This window comes from Hemicordylus capensis, chromosome 1 (genome assembly GCF_027244095.1).
Source record: "Hemicordylus capensis ecotype Gifberg chromosome 1, rHemCap1.1.pri, whole genome shotgun sequence".
Lineage (NCBI taxonomy): Eukaryota > Metazoa > Chordata > Lepidosauria > Squamata > Cordylidae > Hemicordylus > Hemicordylus capensis.
The window spans coordinates 433,705,667-433,718,552 of record NC_069657.1 but is presented as its reverse complement, the minus strand read 5'-3'; the positions used below and the strand labels follow the sequence as shown (position 1 = coordinate 433,718,552).

Here is a 12,886-nt window from a genome sequence, read left to right as displayed (position 1 = left end):
CCCCTGGATTTTGGCTCCTCCAGCCGGCTGCTAAATTCCAACCGGATTTACACGGATTTCAAATGTGCTGCCTAGATTGCCCAGATTTTACTCTGGATCCAATCACATGAGAGGGCAGAGAAGGAGAGGAAAGTATACCATCCTGCCAAATCAGTCAATCAATCAATTGCAAATTAGTCACCACATAATTTGCATAATAGGCCACCCGGATTCGGGAAGCTTGAATATAGCAACCCTATAAATTCTACATTTGGAAAGTAATACCGGGAATAATTGTCTATCACTAAACTAAAGCATATTGTATAGTCTTTGCTTTCTGTAGGTTTAATCTGAAGCAACAAATGGAGAATTTACTGTGTAAGGAGTATACTGTAGCAAGCCTTGAAGAACTAGGTGTTAAAGCATTTTTTGGAAACCCTAGCTTCTTTCCCCCCTGAAGATTTCGATAGAGGTTATCAAAACACTACAGCGAAAACGAGACTCTAACTCTATGGTTTGTTAGTTGAGTTGCATTTTTCTACATTAGTTTCTGTGACCAGCTGCCACTCAGAACCCCGCACATGGAGAAGCTAAAACCTTCACGTCAAAACCAGAAGTGAGCGTAAAACTACATAGGACTGTGAACCTTAGAGAGGGGGGCGGAGTTTCCACGGGCTGTGGGTGACCCTCCACGTAGCGGACTGGAGCCTGGGGTCCTAAAAGGAATTCTCTTCAAAAGTATTGCTGTCTTCAGCACTGCCTGCTTTGCTGGTTTGTTTATTTATTTACGTGGAAAACCGAGCGCTTTTATCCCCGCTTAGCGACACACTGAGCGTCCCGGAATGAAGCAGGGAATTGCCACCCTTTAGCCGAACGGAAACAGGAGCAGGATCCTGAGAAGTACGGTGGCCGCGAGGGGAAGTGGCAAACATGGCGGCCTCCGTTGCTGTGATGGCCCAGCGAGTCTGCAGTTCGGGAGTCCTCAGGACCGCGTGGAGAGGTGAAGCCCCAGCTCTGTTTCTTGCTTCTGTTGTCGGTGGGCGCTGGAGCGGGGGGGACTAGAACACGTGCATTACGAAAAGGGGCGCTTCCTCACGTTTCTCAGTTCCTGCCCAGCACCACTGAATTGTCATTTGGCTTTTTGCATCTCCCTTCTCTGCGCACGCACCCCCCCCCCGTCCCGTTCCAATCCAAATCCTTTCGCCGTTCGGTCCTGTCACGTTGCGCCCGGGTTAGTATCTTTTGCCTGGGCTTTTGATTCCCTGCTTATCTCCTGCTGATACCATAGAGCGGTGTCAGCGCTCCCCGTTTAGGGTTGCCAGCTTTCTGTGGAATTTCCCACTTTCCCTGGAAATCGGCGTCAGTCTTTAGGCAGTTATTGAAAGCAGATGCTGGTGGCTTGATATTGTGAAAAATATGTGGGGCGAATCTACAGGAATTCTGACCTTCAGCCAGAGTTGGCAACCCTACCCCCGCCATTGCTACTGGACGCTTTTCATGTACTTGGAGTGCTTTTCATTATTATCATCTATCAAGTAGTTCTGCAGAAACATAACTGCAGGAATATATATAACATAAGAGCCTTGTTCATACAATGTGTTCAATGCATATATAGTCTATGTACAGTATGCAATACAATTATTCACATGTTATGCTGAATGTGCGTACAGCTGCACGTTTCCTGTCTGCACTGTGCATTGAGGGACCTGTAGCCAGGTTTGCTCTTAAAGTTAATGCACATGCATTCATTCATGCAAAAGCACATGCTATATTTTGAAGTTTCGTGCATACACCTTGCATATGGGTATAACCCACAGAAAGCTAGCAATTATTTTTCAAAGAATGTGCATTCATTAGCCAGCCTGTCCTGTCCCCAGGTCTGTTTGTCTGTCTCTCACTCACACAAACGTACACCCATCCCGTAAGATGCCTCCCTGGTCTATCTGTCCTTTCCTGCCTGTCTGCCACCCACAGGATGAGAAAAGAGTGTTTAGTTGTGGGAAGAAGCTAGCACTGTGATTGTGTAAGAGGAAGCGGTGAGTCTTAGAATACAGGCCCAGAAGGGGCCTTCAAGACACACTGGGACTCCCAGCAGATGCGCTGACATCCTGCCACTAGGGATGTGCCAAAACTGATTTGGCTCTGATTCGGGCACCTCCCTTTAAAATCGAGGGCTCACACAGCCCCTTTAAAGCAGGGAAGAGCAGGTCCATATCTCCTGCTCCTACACTCACACCATTGCCGCCATCCCGGTTCTCCCCCCAGCTCTGCTCATGTGCCAGCAGGGTGTCCCAGATGCCACTGCATGGTGCTGGCACGCACATGGCCTCTGTGCATGTGCAGCGGCCATTTGCCTGGCCAGCATGGTAGTCTTGCCTTAAAGACTACCAGATTTTTCTAACTTTCTGCAATGTAGGAGGTGATATTACTGATCTGCTTCTCAGGTTTGTTGTAAGGATTGCTGAGCTAATGCATATGATGTACTGCCTGACTGGCTATTTACTTCTGTCTATTCAGAAGGAAATCCGACAGAATTCAATAGGACTTATTTTCTAGTAAATGTGTATAGTATTGCAGCCAAAAAGCACTTAAGAAGAGCTCTATAAATATGCTGCATAGAGAACAGTTTTGCAGATAAATAGATTGTATTTGGATGCACAGATAATCTTCTACCTGTCACACTGACATTGTTCTGTCATGAAGAGGCTTGGCCATTGAATCTAGTAAGCACTTGCTCATGATGAACGGATACTTGTCCTGGCTTAGTGGCTACTGTTCTGTTAACATAGAATATCCACTACTACTTGTATGTGTGGTACTACAGGCAGTTTGATCTTGCATAGACACATGATCATTTGAGTAAAATCTAAATCCTTGGCTCCTAGAATGACTGTAAAATGTAATCCGGGAGAGAGGAAAGTATTTACATAGAGATTGGCTTAGTTCTTATTAAATGTTGTGGGGCAAAGTAGATGAGCTGAAATCTGGGTTACATTTTAGGAGCAAAACCTGTTCTTTATTTTCCACAGTGGGGTACTAAGGGGCAGACTTAAAGTAAAGTTATGCCATTGAGTCGATGTCGACTCCTGGTGACCACAGAGCCCTGTGGTTATCTTTGGTAGAATATAGGATGGGTTTACCATTGCCATCTCCCATGCAGTATGAGATGATGCCTTTCAGCCTGATATAGGAGTTTCCCATAGTCTGGGAAACATACCAGCAGGGATTCAAACCAGCAACCTCTTGCTCTCTAGGCAAGTTACTTCCCCGCTGCAGCATTAGGTGCCTATCCATGAGCTTTCTAACATTAAAGTGAATGGTTGCCATTCACTATTATGGAAGAGTAAAAAATTGCACTTAAGAACAAAATTGTGGTGGGAAAATTATATGCTAATTATTTACTAACTTGATGTTTTGGTTTTGTCAGCAGCAGCCCAACAAGTAGTTGTGATGTGTCAGATCCCTGATGAACAAAGTGATACCTTTTAAAGTCGTGATTCGCTTCTCTTTAGCAGAGGGAGAGCAACTGTTCCCATCCAACCCCAGTACAGCATCCCTCCAGTGGCTCTTGCTGGTGTCTGTCTTATGTTTCTTTTTAAGATTGTGAGCCTTTTGGGGACAGGGAACCATACTATTATTTCTATTTCTTCTATGTAAAACTGCTCTGAGAATGACTGAAAATTGGTATATAAATATTTGTAGTTGTAGTCATCGTCCGTTCACGCAACACGTGGCCTGTCCTTCCCTCCCGTCATAGTGAGGAGTATTTTCCTCGTTTATTACGGAAGTGCAAATCTGAGTTTTCATTTTAGGCTGCTAGCCAGAATTTACCTTGGACCTTTATCACAGAATGGAAAGAAGTATTTTGATTTTATTGCAGTGAGAGTTCACACTCTGATGTAGCATTAACAATACGTATTGAGCACCTAAACAACCAGGTCCTGCACAATTAGTACAGTGATCTTGATTGCCCTCTTGAAGGCTAGCCTTTCCCCTTCTTATCCTACAGTTCAGACAGCTGTGAGTTGCCCTGATATTGATAATTGCATATAAGTCTATACTAGAGTCTGGGGTTGGCCAATAATTTTTAATGAGGACTCTATTTTGAACTGAATAAGGGCTCAAGCCACAGGCAACACTGGCCCTGCTCACTGGCTCACACCTGTGTGAACAAATATACCAACAAAACTTTCTTTAATCCCTCCCCTTTGCCACTTCAGTTATGAACAGCAACAGATATTTTGACTCTGCTTTCCCTTTATGTACCTCAGCCACATGCCACAAGGCACATGGAAAGGGCTCTTAGGTTGAATTCTCACGGCCATTTTAAAGCACTTCTGTCACATGGGAATCTTCCCATGTGACATAGAGCTGGTCTTGTGATAGCAAGCATGACATGTTTCCCTTAGCTAAGCAGGATCCACCTTGGTTGCATATGAATGGGAGACTTGATGTGTGAGCACTATAAGATATTCCCCTTAGGGGATGAAGCCACTCTGGGAAGAGCGTCTAGGTTCCAAGTTCCCTCCCTGGCAGCATCTCCAAGATAGGGCTGAGAGAGACTCCTGCCTGCAACCTTGGAGAAGCCGCTGCCGGTCTGTGAAGACAATACTGAGCGAGGTGGACCAATGGTCTGACTCAGTATATGACAGCTTCCTATGTTCCCTTGCATCAATTAATGTGCATGACCACCATTCAGAATGTGTGTTTTTCTCACTTGAAATGTCCCACACCCCTCCAGTTAGTGTGTGAGAAGAGATCTACTCCTCTCGCCATATGTGTCTGACATTCTAAATTTACTCAAGGAAGTCCCATTGAAATTTAAAGGATGAGTCAGACATGCCTGACTTGTCCTTTTAATTTCAGTGGGATTTCCTTGAGTAAATTTAGTCAGGATGTCAGCCAGTGAAACTAAAGTGCATTTCTCCTGATTGCGTCTGCTTCACGAGAAAGCAGAAAAGGTATTGCAAAGGAATTCAACATATTTATTTATTTACCTATCATATTTCTATACCTGCTGATATGTACATCTCTAGGAGGTGTACAAAATTTAAAATGCTTAAAAGTTACAAATTAAAATACTTGACTGTAGAATAAAATAGATATTAAAACAAGGTTTTTAAATTGTTAAAATTAAATTCTAATTAAAAGCCTGCGAAAACAGGAGAGTCTTGATGTTCTTCCTGAAAATAAACAGAGAAGGAGATGCTCTTATTTCAGTAGGGAGCATATTCCAAAGCCTTGGGGCAGCCACAGAGAAAGCCCGGTCCTGGGTCGCCACCAAACAAGCCGGTGACATCTGTAACCGCACCTCTCTGAAGGATCATAAGAGGTGGCAGGGTTTATGACACAGGAGGCGCTCTCTTAAATAGCCTGGACCTAAGCCGTTAAGGACTTTGTAGGTAAGAACCAGCACTTTGTATTTCACCAAGAAACATATCGGCTGCCATATGTCATACTGACGAGATTCTCTTACCATGTTTCAGTACAAGAGGCCAAAGTTGAGAGAGTGTTTTGAGGAGGGAAGCCCTTATCAAATGTGTAGAACTCTAAAGACAGAAACAAACACAAAAATGCTGATGGAGAACTAAAAAGGCACTTCAGATGGAATGCATCTGTTCGCTGCTGGCACAAAAAATGCAAGGGAGTGTAAATGTAATTGAAAAATCACCCCTTCCGGCAGGGCCATCAATCAGTTTAAAAACCTGAGGCAAGCACATCTTAACACTCCATTCCTGTCATTCATATGTGCACTCTGACAATAATAGAGAGGTTCAACAGTGCTTTGTGACGTGTTTGCAATTCATATTGAAAAGCAGCTCAGTTATGATGGTAAAACTGCAGGGTTGTTTTGGGACTGAAGGCTGTGCTGATCTCCTGGGTCTCCAGGTGACTATCTCTACATGAGGAGAACCTACTGTTTGCTTCTAGGAACATCGGAAGCTGCCTTATACCGAGTCAGACCATTGGTCCATCTAGCTCAGTCTTGTCTACCCGGACTGGCAGCAGCTTCTTCAAAGTTGCAGGCAGGAGTCTCTCCCAACCCAATATGGAGATGCCAGGGCGGGAACTTGGAACCTTCTGCATTGCAGGCAACCCTTGCCTAAGAGTATTAAAGTACACAGTACACTAGCCACCTAATGGCACAGTGGGTAAGTAATCTGCCTAGGGAGCAAGAGGTTCCTGGTTCAAATCCTTGCTGGTATGTTTCCCAGACTATGAGAAACACCTCTATCGGGCAGCAGCAATATAGGAAGATGCTGAAAGGCATCATCTCATATTGCGTGGGAGATGGCATTGGTAAACCCCTCCTGTATTCTACCAAAGAAACACCCCTGGGCTCTGTGGTCGCCAGGAGTCAACACCAACTTGATAGCACTACTTTACTTTACGTGTGTGTGTGTGTCTGTCTGTCTGTCTGTCTGTCTCCTTTGGATTTGCTTACCCGTAAGCTATAAAGAAGAGTACAAAAATGGGTTACGGCGAGAGAAGCTTGGGCATTCATTTTCTTCACTTAGAGAGATTTGCAATAATGGAATCTGAGACATCCCTGACTAGGCGTCTCTAAAATAAAGGAGTCCCATTAGTTTCTAAGGTGCTCCTGTGTTTTGAAGGAAGGGTCTTTTGAGCAATTGGAGGTAAAGCATTCTACATTATTCTGAAGCCAATGTAGCTTTGTGATTAACCAGTCAGTATGTTGCCTTCAGGGCTGTGATTTAATGTATTCATTCTGTTCAGAATACAATTTACATTTTGCTTATTGGTTTCTGCCCAGATAAAGGATACAGAAAGCTTGAGGTGAATGAGTATGTTCCCGGCTAGATGAGAAAGTTAATAGGACTGAATGTTTTTAGAACTTCAGTTTTGCAGCTTAATCAAGCTTCTGTGTATACTGTATTTATTTTCTGCAAGAACATTGAAGCCCTTTCAGCCCAGGGGATTTCCATTTGAAATACTAGGAAGAGGGTGCCATTTAGGTATGGCCAGAGGAGAGTTGCTCATCAGAGGGGCATTGCTCCCATGGGAAAATCCCATGGGAGTTTCAGATCCCATGGGATTGGGCATCAAAGGTCACTATTTCTGTTGTCACCTAACAAGTTCAGCATACCAGGGCGTGCTGTTGTTATAAATCAGTTCTAAGCCACAGGGGAGCCTGGTGTGTGTTCTAGGGGGTCTTCATGAGATCAGCTAGGCCTGGCTGTCACTCTATTTAAGCTGATAAAGCACTCTAGAGCAGGAATTCCCAACCTTGGGTCCCTAGATTATGTTGGACTACAATGCTCATCATCCACAGCCAAAGGCCACTGCAGCTAGGGATGATAGGTATTGTAGTCCAACATAATCTGGGAACCCAAGTTTGGGTACCTTGCCTAGAGCATGCCCCAGAATTCTCCGCAACTTGCTGAAAAAAGGAATATAGAAAGCTGCCTTATATTGAGTCAGACCCTTGGTTCATCTATTCATTGTCTACACTGACTGGCAGTGACTCCATGGTTTCAGGCAGGAGTCTGTACCAGCCCTACCTTGAGATGCCAGGATTGAACCTGGCACCTTCTGCCTGCTAAGTAGGGATGTGCGAATCGATTTGGGTGCAAATTGATTTGTACCCAAATTTAGCTGATTCTTGCGATTTGGAGACAAAACAAATTGCTCTGTGATCCATTGGCTAGATTCGGGTCCAAATTGAATCTCGCCAGATTCAGTTTGAATCGATTCAAGTTTTGGATTCCTCTTCTTAATTTCTCCAGATTCCCAGATTTCATTTTTTTTTTAAAAAAAGGCTACGCTGTAGCCCTTGAAGAAGTGAAATTATGGAGTAAAATCTGCATGCACTATTTTTCAAGTGCTTGGATTCTTTGGTGTATAAAACTTCTCAATGAATCCCTATGAGGATTCATTACACACATTCATTTCTTCTATTCATTTTGACTGTCTTTGGACAGTGCCAACTGTCATGTGCCAACTACAACCCCTCCCACCTGCAAGGCAGTGGGGTACTACTCAGTTTATGTTCTAGAAATTTTTCAAATATTTAGACCCTTTGGTGTCTAATAATACTTCTTCATAATGAATCCCAATGAGGATTCATTACACACCAAAGAATCTAAACACCTCAAAAATTCCTAAAATATAAACTGAGCACCCAGTGGCTTGCGGGTTGGTGGGTACTTGGTACATGGGATCCCACTAATCCCCCACCTGCAAGGTAGTGGGGTCAAAATAAACAAAAAATCCTAAAAAGATAAACTGGGTATCCCACTAGTTGTCGCTTGACAGTTGACACTGTCCAATGACAGTCAAAATGAACAGAAGAAATGAAGGTGTGCAATGAATCCTCATAGGGATTCATTATGAGGGAAAGTTATTATACACCAAAGAATCCAAACACTGGAAAAATAGTGACCACACATTTTGCTCCATAACTCCACTTCTACAAGGACTAGAGCTTAGCTTTAAAAAAAGAAAGAAAGCTGAGGATCCATGTTAGGTTTAGGATACAGCAACTTTGAATCCCCATTATTTCCTATAGTGGAAATATACAAAATCAGTAAAAATTAAAACCATTAAATATCAATCAAGTGCCCCACTGCCTTAAAATCTGGGTGGTAGGTGGCACCCATGGGGACCTACCCACCACCCAAACTTGGTGCCCCTAGGACCTTTATAAATGGTCCAAATCAAATCCAAATCAAATCTGAGGTGATTCAGGGGGACTGATTCAGGCACAAAACAAATTGGGTGATTTGAGCTGAGCACAAATCAAATCAAAAAATAGATTCATGTTCATCGCTACTGCTAAGCAGATGCTCTTCCACTGAATGACAGCCCCATCCCCTCATTACTTGGTAGATGTGCAGGGTTTTCTCAGCAAGTGTGTTATTGTAGAAAGGGCTCCTATCCTGGAGGGTAAAAAGTGTGAGGACCTTTGCTTGTAAACAATTGCATTAACTTGTGGGCTAAGTATGCATGTCAAGGCTCAAGATCTTTTGCTTAAAGGACTGGAGGAATTACTAACTAGAGATCAGTGGTTAAAGCACACCCTTTGCTCACAGAATGTCCTGGGTTTAGTCCCTAACATCTCTGACTAGGACTAGCAAAGTCTCCTCTCTGAAACTCTGGAAAGCCGCTGCCAATCAGTATAGACCAGGAATTCTCAACGTTGGGTCCCCAGATGTTATTGGACTTCAACTCCCATAATCCCCAACCCCAGTGGCCTTTGGTCGGGAATTATGGGAGCTGAAGTCCAATAACATCTGGGGACCAATGTTGAGAATCCCTGGTATAAACAATATTGAGCTGGATGGACCCATGGTCTGGAACAGACACATTCATATTAGGGTAGATGACCTTGCTATAAGAGTTGATTGTTATTATTGTTAATTCTGCTTTTCACTTGAGAAAAGTTCTCAAAGGGGCTCACATAGCAAATAAAAAGAAAAGATGGTTCCCTGTCCCAAGGGCTCATAATCTAAAAGGAGATACACAAGATAGACATCTGCAGCAGCCACTGGAAAGATGCTGTGCTGGGCTGAATAGAGACAGTTGTTCTCCCCTTGTGAAATATGAGAGCTACCACTTTAAAAGATGCCTCAGTGGCAGTTTGTTGTCTGTGTGATGCTGTATATCCTTAATGCTTGCTGGTAAGCAAGTCCCTTTGGACTTTCTCAATAGTTAGGTCTAGGCTCACAAGCTTTAACCATTAGATTACTGAAACTCCAATTGATCAGGGGTGTAGTGGAACGGATGTGTGTGTGTGGGGGGGGGGCGGCGGCGGTCACCAACCTGGCACTATTTTGGCTCCTGGGTCGCTCCCAGGCAGGGGCGTAGCCAGGGGAGAGGGGGCCCATGTTCATCCTTCTCTCTGGCGTCCCCCCAGAGTGAGAGAGCTAAGGAAGAAAATATGGAGGGGTGGACCTGGAGGGCCCTCAGGAGCTGGGGGCCTGTGTTCTCTGAACCCTTTTGTTCAGTTATAGCTACGCCCCTGCTCCCAGGTCTCAGGCAGCCATCCCCAGCAGCTATTTATATTTAACAATTTTCTGCGTGCCAACGCAGTTAAATCAACTCCAGTTGATTAATTAGTGGAGGGGCAATTTAAGAATTAAAGGTGCCCTCATTTATTTGTTGAGTATTTGTTCTGGCAGGCTGCTGTAATAGAAACGGAAACAATTAAAAACAATACAGTATTGCCATCATTTTGCTTTGGTTTATATTAAACAAGTTTAATAGCAACCCCATCAAGTGGATGCTTTTGTTCTATATAAAACTGTATACGTATGTGTCCTCCGAATAGCTCAAAAAGTCATCTATATGGAAGTTATGGAGATATGAAAATGTATTTAAATCGAACTGGTTGATTAAAAAGGAAGTGATTTGACTAACCATTCTAATGATGATGATTATGGCCGTGCTTGGTTGTGTAAACAGCCCTGGAATTAGTTCAGAAGTGCCAGTGTTGTAACTCTTGCATTTATTGTCTGGCAGTCGCTTCTGGCTCTTAATTGTTTCTCGGTGTGCTTGGACATTCACATCCCTTTGAAATAAATTTCTTTAGCGAATAGCTCCTGAGTGTTGTCTGTGCCTCCTGGTTGCTGTTCTGCTATTGAACTCTTCCCAATGGAATTGACTCTTCCTTCCCTCCTGATCATTCTCTTAGAACCATTTTTACCAAATACTGGTTTCTCACTGTGCAGCAGCTATACACACTTGAGTTCCTGGACCTGGAGAACTGATGTCAGTCCAGGTGGACCAGAAGCAGGGGTGTAGTCCAAAACAGAGAGGAGGTCATAGGAACCTAGGAAACTGCCTTATACTTTGTCAGACCATTGGTCCATCTAGCTCAGTATTGTCTACACTGACTGGCAGCAGCTTCTCCAAGGTTTCAGGCAGGAAATATCTATTCATATCTATGACAGAGGTAAGATTCAAAGCAGAGACTTCCTGATTCACCGTTTCACCCCTTAGCCACTGTTCTAGCGCTAAGAAAAATGGATGGATTATTGCAAACTCCACACAAGCAAAAGTCTGCATTGTTCAGTTGATTGATCAATTGTATGTATTTATTTATTTACTTACATGTATGTCCCACTTTTCCTTCAAGAAGCCTGGAGTGATATGCATAGTTCTGTTTATTCTCACTGCAACCTTGTGACTTAGTTTAGGCTGAGAGATAAGTGACTCGCCCAGAGTCACCCAGTGAGTTTCATGGCTGGATGGGGGTTTGAACTCAGGTCTTCTCAGTCCTAATCCAACCACTACACCACACTGGCTCTCTGTTGAATTGAGGTTGATTTGATTTGATAAAATTGATTTGACTGCAGTTCTCTTTGATTAAAAGGATGCCCCTGCTTCATTGGGCATCAGTAGTTTCAAAAATAATTTGATTTTAATTAATTATTTTGCATACAAGGATTTACAAAATTTTCACATGTCATATTTGAAAAGGCATTCCTCTGTCACACTCACAAGGAAATGCCTCTTCTAAGCCTGTACTTGCTGTGATGTTTATACACACAGCATCTAAAAGCTAGTGTGGCTTAGAGGATGAGAGCTAGTCTTGTAGTGGCGAGCATGAATTGTTGCCTTTATTAAGCAGGGTCTGCCTTGCTTTACATTTGGATGGGAGACTGCATGTGAGCGCTGTAAGATATTCTCCTCATGGGATGGATTCAGTGGAAGAGCAGCTGCATGCTTGTGTGAAGAAGGCCCAAGGATCAATCCCTGGCATCTCCAGGTAGGTCTGGGAGAGACTCCTGCCTGAAACCTTGGAGACCCACTGCCAGTCAGTGCAGACGATACTGAGCTAGATGGACCAGTGGTCTGACTCTGTAGAAAGCAGCATGCTATGCTCCTTAGAAGGAAATTTCCACCTACGTATGGAAATATATGTAGATTTAATCACGGAAGAAATCTTTCTTCAGTGGCTTGACAGCCCTACTTGTTACAATAACACTTTGTTTTTGTTCACAGGTTGCATCGTGATTCCGGGATCTAGGGTCGGTTGCCAGTATTCAGCTCTGGCATGTGCTTTGCCGACTCATTGCTACATTTCTACCCCTCGTGATGTAAGAGTGCAACAGAGCAGGCAGAGCAGCTTTTTCAACAAACGTAAGTCTTGCCGGGGGCACGGGGTGCAGGGGACAGAAGGGTGAAGGGAGGATTTGGCAAAAATTGCCTCTCTTTTTCTGAGCAGAACATCTCCTGTTAGTATCAATACTAGTTTGGATGCTGCTTGTTTGACAAACTGGTGCTTTTAACTTCAGTTTGCGTGTTTCGGTGGTTTAGCTGTGGTGGGGTTTGGTGTTCTGTGTTCTTATGGTAAGCCCCTTTTGTAAACTTAAATTTTGAAAGCAGCATCTGAATATCAGAAATAAAATGCTCCAAGGCCTGCAGACTCCAGGAGGGCTGGATCACCCGATCACCCACCCCTCACCCATTTTTAATCGGTGCTCCATGAGTCAGTGGGGAGGTTCTCTGTGTTTGCTGACTTCCCTTGATCCCCACAGTTGCCTGAACTGGTGGTGCAGTCTCCTGGGGAGAAAAGCTGGTTTTGTGGTAGCGGGCATGGATTGTTCCCTTTGCTAAGCAGGATCCACCTTGATTTGCATGTGGATGGGAGACTACATGTGAGTGCTGTAAGATGTTCCTCTTAGGGGCTGGGAGTGAGACCTTAGCTCAGTAGTAGAGCAACTGCATACTTGCCTGCAGATGATCCCAGGTTCACTCCTTGGCATCTCCGGGTAGGGCTGGGAGAGACTCCTGCCTGCAGCCTTGGAGAGCTGCTTCCAGTCAGTGTAGACAATACTGAGCTAGACGAAACAATGGAGTATAAGGCAGTAGGGATGTGCACAGAGCCGGTTCGAACAACCAGCGGTTCTGCGCATCAGGTACTTCCGGTGACATAGGGTCT

General features: G+C 44.1%; 1 protein-coding gene across 2 annotated transcripts in view; it reads left to right on the top strand.

The window, feature by feature from the left end:
• Nucleotides 1-627: 627 nt before the first annotated feature.
• The window catches only part of MRPS5 (mitochondrial ribosomal protein S5), a 65,837-nt gene continuing 53,578 nt past the window's right edge, over nucleotides 628-12,886 (top strand). The window contains exons 1-2 of one of the 2 annotated variants that reach the window (XM_053313718.1): nucleotides 628-979; nucleotides 11,947-12,084. In XM_053313718.1, the coding sequence (XP_053169693.1) occupies nucleotides 910-979; nucleotides 11,947-12,084 (208 nt within the window). In that variant the 5' untranslated portion in view covers nucleotides 628-909. Of the gene's footprint in view, nucleotides 980-9,483; nucleotides 9,621-11,946; nucleotides 12,085-12,886 lie in introns of those variants that run through there. The other variant, XM_053313725.1, reaches the window with a different exon arrangement.